Genomic DNA, 6,000 nt, shown 5'->3' on the forward strand with positions numbered 1-6,000 from the left:
TTAATAACTTTTGAGAGAGGCTCTCACTGCATAGCTCTGGCTGTCCTGGAACTCTTTCCATAGACCAGGATGAGCTGCCTCCCTCCAGGTGCTGGAATCAAAGGCATGGGCCACACGCACATCTCAGGGAGACGTTATTAATGCTATGGTTTGTCATTGCCATCTCCAATGGCCAATCCCTTTTCCAGAATTCGGTTTCTATGAACCTCAAAGCCACATTTTCCATATTTTTATACAATTGGAGAATATTATCATCCACATATTGTGAAATATCATTGTGTCCTACTCCATTTTTTTTTATATGTCAAGCCAGGCTCTAGCATATGTTAAGACATTTCTCGAAAATTAAACTATAACAGCACATCTTTAAGATTTCATCAACAGCTTCTTCTAAGTCCCTTACTGTCTCGGTTGTCAGATAATAATTTATGGGGTAACGTATTTTTGAACTTGAATCATAAAGACACATTGCCTTATGACCCAAGTACGTTATCTTTACTATGATACCTATTTTCCCAGTGTAACCACCGTGGTTTACCAATGTCTGCTTTAATATTAGGGCAGTCTGTTTATAATAGCCCTTTAACTTAGAGCCTAGTTCCTTCAGAAGAGTGTCGTCTTCCAGGTCCTCATCTCCCCAGACAAAGCCGTGCAGGGTCAGGAGACTGTCCTGGGAAATATGAAGCACATCCAAGATGACTTCCTGCTTCTCTTGCAAGCCCAGATCCAAAGCCCAGCTCTTAGAGATGACCAGCTTTCCTTTACAAAGCGAGTTCAACTCTGTCCAGAGTAACTGCTCATAGCCTTCATGTGGTGAGAACAGGTTCATGCAGAGTGCTTCTGAAGAGCATATCACCTTTCCAGATGTCACTAGACAAGAAAAGAAACATAACAAATTACAAAAGTGAAATGCCCAGAATGCCGTGTGTGACACATCATAAAGCAGTGTGTAAGTCCCACACTTTGCATCCCAACCCAGAAGGTGAACCCAAGAGACTAAACACTGATTCAAGAACTGGAAAGAGACAGGTACAAGGGGGATGTAGACACAAACTGGAAAGAGGGAGCCATGGAGGCAGCTGAACACTCACAGTCCCCAAAACAGGATGCATCAGAGGCTTGTGCTGGGGAACTTCATGAAGAAGAGTCAGGGAGCAAAGGACAGACTAATGCTGAGGACAAAAGTCAGGTGGTAAATAGGAGAAAAGCATGGAGAAATGGAGAGGCTGCACAGAGCAGAGGAGGGAGGAGAACACATTCCCACAGCTCCAGGGATGGGGAGAGGATGCCTCAGAAAGAACCCCAAGGGAGGCTAGGCTTCCCTGGTGAGCCCAGACTGGCAGTGCCAGTATCCATAGGGTAGTACATAATTCTTCAGAGTCTTGTATCCAGGAAAGGAATTTGAAGGGATGCTATCACCTTCTACCTGGCAGGTTAGAATTAGAGGAAATTTCTTTTGTTTATCTCCCTATCTGAGACTGTCACATGTTAACAGGTGCTACCCACTGTGTTTGTGTGTCTGTCTGTGTGTGTGTGTTTGTGTGTGTATATACACCAAGTTCCCCAAGAGAATTGAAATCAAGTAACACCCCCAGTGCAGGAGGCCTGGAGACACCTTTCACCACAGAGCCCGGTTAGGCTGGAACCTAGTCACAGCGACCAACCAAGCAGCCACAGTGAAACTACCTGGAAGGAGAGCACCCTGTTGAGCACCATCAGGAGTGTCATAAGGAAAGCAGTGGCGGGGACTGTGTGGCAGTCTGCTTGATTGAAGAGTGAGTTTATCTTGCTTGGAAAAACCTGAGAAGACAAAGGTAATTTTAAGTTTCCCATAAATCCAATAACTCTTAAAAAGCACATTAAAAGTCTCAATTGAACCCTGTGTTTTTAATAGAAAAGAAAGTCAGATTTTAAGGTCAAAAAGAAACTACCAAATTAGACTCTGATGACACTGAACTGCATTACACTACCCTCAATAAAACACAGCTGTACAAAGGATTCTATGAGTAGCTGAAAGCATTAACAATTAGATGGCTACATTTTACTTTGTGTTTATTTGATTTTTAAAACTGAGATAGGGTCTCACATAGCCCAGGCTGGTCCCAAAGTCACTATGTAGCCAAGGGTGACTGTGAATTTCTGATCCACCTGCATCTCCCTCCAAAGGGTTTGGATCACAAGTGCACCACCATGACTAGTTTTAGGGTTTTATGCAGTACAGGGGATTGAAGCTAGAGCTTCTTGCATGCTAGGTAAGCATTCTCTCAACTAAAAAATGTCAGCAGGTTTGGTTTATATTAAAAGCAGTTCAATCTAGAAAGCAAGAGGCTGGTCAGGAAGGAATTTGTGAAGAGTCTGAGAAGCTCACGTTTGCAGTGACTCTAAGGTTCTGGTGTGAGTTCACATGAGGTTTTCATGTCCTAACCCAGAATGAAACCAGTGAACTGAGATTAAGGCAGAGGTACCTGAGGGTGGACTACAGAAGCCTTGCTGTACAGGAGACTGGGACAAGCAAGCTAGAGAGAGAGAGAGACAAGAGGAACTGGACAGGCAACTCTGCATGGATGTGTGAAGTTCAGGATGCAGGAAGGACAGTGTCCTTGCAAGGCTGTGCTGCTCAGCTTTCTGATGGAAATGCTCCTGCCATGAGGCTAGGACAGGACAACACTCCCACTGTTCTGCTGCAAACAGTAGGGCTGCATTTTCCCCTGGCCTGAGACTTGGCAGGGATGTCAGCTTAACCTGCTGTGGCAGGTGACAAGACCCTTGAAGGGAATTATGAGGCCTGGCTCCTCCCTGTCCCTGCTCCAGTTCCAGCTCCTGGAGAAGCAGGCTGTGTCAGACCTGTGAAGGAAGCAGCTCACAGCAGTAGTTAAAGCAGTGAGTATACATTCCATAGGTAACTAGAGATCGATAAACTAGCTATTGGTATGTGAGGAGTTTTCAGGTTGCCCAAGCCCAGAAAGCAATCTTCCAACCCCCTTAGCCCAATGCAATCTCATTATTAATCTCAGTTCCTCAACCTGCTGGGGCATCCATCTGGCGCTTCACCCACTGCTCTGCGGTGAACCTCTTCACACAGCTGTCTTCCACATGCCAGGATTCAGGATGTGCAGCGAACACTGCACAGCAGAACCTCTCCACTCTGAGCGCACACACATATCCACGCACAGCTCCGGATTCGTGCACTTCGATGAATTTGCATGTGTACGTGATCTTCTCCTTCTCCTCACAGAAGTGAGTGACAGGCAGCTGTCTGATGCCCTTTTCTATTTCAGTCTCTAGAAGCTCGAGGTCACTCTTCTCTGCTTCAAAACCAATCATTTTCTGGTTTTGGCCATCCAAACCAATGAACAAATATCCCCCGTCAGTGTTTGCAAATGCAGAAACAGTCTCTAAAATCTTTTCCTTAGGAGTCAATGTTACTTCAGAATATGGGGATTTAGTGAAACAGAATTTCTCCTCATAGGTAAGCCAGTCTCTGTTAAATAAGGTAAGGCATTGATTTAGTAATTCATTGTAGACACTTTCTCCAGGTAAACTTTGTCTGGAGTCTGATTTCTCTGCAGAATATTGCCTGACTTGGAGGAACTGCCACACCTCAGATGCTTTCAGTTCATCTGAGGATGCGATGCTTCTCCTGTACAAGTTGGTTTTCACAGTGGTGATCCCCTGGCCTTTCTTATTCGGCTTCCGTGCTTTCACAAATATGAAAAAGTAGTCTTTGTGCTGCATGAAGTCTAGGTATTTATGAGGAAATGGCACGATAACAGGCAAGAAAACTTCCAAATCCAGTCCTTTTCCATCTCTGGTGAAGCTGTAGTGTTGATTTTTAATATGAGCCTTGACCACGCCCCCTCCAGAATTCAGCAGGGTACACACAGCCTGCGTGAACTTTTTGGCCTCTCTTCTTCTCACTTGACAATCATTCATTGCCTTCCTATCCTTCTCTCCCAGTGTGATTTCTCCTATAGACAGGACCAGTTCAGCGTAGTCTGTGTCCTGATCGACAGCGATGCTCATTTTCCAGTCACTGTCTCTGCTTCCCGGATGAAATTCTTTCCTGCAAGACAGACAGAGCCATTGCAGAAGGACCCAAGCAGTTGGAGCCAGCTCTGCCTTACCACACAGAGTCCAACCATCTGAGCTGCTCTGGATGCGTACTGTGCGGGACAAACGTGACATTTGCTTAGAGAATGTGGTGGTGTGAATGTCCTTGGTCATGGGAAGTGGCACTATTAGGAGGTGTGTCCTTACTGGAGTAGGTGTGTTCATGTTGGAGGAAGTGTGTCTCTGTGTATGGTGGCTTTGAAAGGTCTTACTACTCAAGCTCCTGTTAGCACGGAAGAAAGCCCCCTCCTTTGGTTCAAGATGTAAAACTCTCCATTCCTTCAGCACCATGCATACCTCACTCTGCCTTGCTTCCAGCCATGATGATAATGAACTGAACCTCTGAAACTTTAAGCCAACTGCAATTAAGTGTCTTTCTTTGTAAGAGTTGCCATCATGGCGTCTCTTCAACAGCAATAAAACACAACTAGGACAGGGAATGCTGGGACAATTTTGAACTGACTACCGTAATTTGTGTACCTTGTAATTTTCACATTTGCTGTCATGACTGTATATGATTCCTCTTGTACTTGTTTTGAATTAATAAACTTCATTATGTGTATTCATCCTCCATGGCACTGTATTATACAGGGAACTTGAAGGCTACAGTTATGGGTGGTTATGGGTCCCATGTGATAGTTGGGATTTGGACATGGCTCCTCTGTAAGGGCAACAAGCACTTTTAACCACTGAATCAACTCTCCATCCCCTACAGAAAGACTTTTAACATAAGTGTTTGCTGTACATTGAGTATGATGTCCCACCTAACCTTCTTTGATGTCCCTATGCCATCTCTTCCCTATATTCCCTTAGACAATGTCATCTCTACTTTCATGTTTTATACACACACACAGTTGCACAGATGTATAGTATATAAACTATTGTAAGCACAACTGAGAGGAAAGGTATGAGATTTATCTGAGATTGGTTCGACTTTCCTTAATGTGATTATGTCCTGTAGTACTATCCCTTCTCCTTCCTTCTTTTGTGGAAATTTGAGTGACACTCAGTGATTTGTGTAGAGAGAATCTTTTGTGCAATATAGAGAAGTTTTGGTTGTCAATAAAAAGGCCCATGTCCAAGGAGCTGTGGCAAGATGATAAAGTGGGTCATCCTTTAGGGAGAGGGATGTTTCTGGGAAAGAAATAGATGTAGGAAGAGAAGATTTGGCCCAGATAATGGATGACAGTTACATGAAACTGAGGACCAGGTAACCATGTGGTAGAACTTAGAACAAAATAATGGGATGGCCCCTTTTGCCCCTTGCCTAGGCATGGTGCCTGAAGCGGACACCTGTCTGGTCTGCTCTTGTGTATCCTGAGACATCCTGGAGGGACCACTGGACCCAGAGCGGCAGGTAAGAACACCCACACACTGCCCTACTCCTGCCCCAGAGGAATAACTGGGTGCAGGGAATGGCCAGGTTCCAGCAGACACCCAAACCCCACCCCTGCAGAATACCACTCCCCTTCTGCCCCTTGCCTGGGCCTGGTGCCTGAAGCGGACACCCACCTGGTCTGCTCTTGTGTATCCCGAGATATCCTAGAGGGACCACTGGACCTAGAGCAGCAGAGGCATAACATTGTATCTGGAGACATCCTTGAGGGGCCACTGAACTCAGAGTGACAGACACCTTAGCCAGAAACATCCTAGAGGAACAACCGAACCCAGAGTAATAATAATAATAATAAAGGACTCTCAGAGTTGCTCTTTCTGGGAACCAAGAGGATGGGTGTGGGGCAGTGGATCATGAGAAGCCTGGTTATGTCGAGCTGGGCTTGAAGCCTTGGAGATCCAGAAGGGATCCCGACTCCAGGTCCCTGTGATGTAGCCACAGCCCCCCATAGAGAGAATTGTGGCCATCAGTCACATGGGACAGTGCCCACAAGT

General features: G+C 45.5%; 1 protein-coding gene across 1 annotated transcript; it reads right to left on the reverse strand.

Moving 5' to 3' along the window:
- Positions 1-295: 295 nt before the first annotated feature.
- On the reverse strand, positions 296-4,309 carry LOC117710258 (schlafen family member 2-like). Its single transcript, XM_034505013.2, has 3 exons — positions 3,024-4,309; positions 1,687-1,800; positions 296-870 (listed from the first exon to the last, which is right to left on the reverse strand). Exons 1-3 carry the CDS (start codon positions 4,273-4,275, stop codon positions 317-319), a joined length of 1,920 nt encoding a protein of 639 aa, XP_034360904.2. The 5' UTR covers positions 4,276-4,309; the 3' UTR covers positions 296-316.
- Between the last annotated feature and the right edge of the window lie 1,691 nt (positions 4,310-6,000).

This window comes from Arvicanthis niloticus, chromosome 6 (assembly GCF_011762505.2).
Source record: "Arvicanthis niloticus isolate mArvNil1 chromosome 6, mArvNil1.pat.X, whole genome shotgun sequence".
Lineage (NCBI taxonomy): Eukaryota > Metazoa > Chordata > Mammalia > Rodentia > Muridae > Arvicanthis > Arvicanthis niloticus.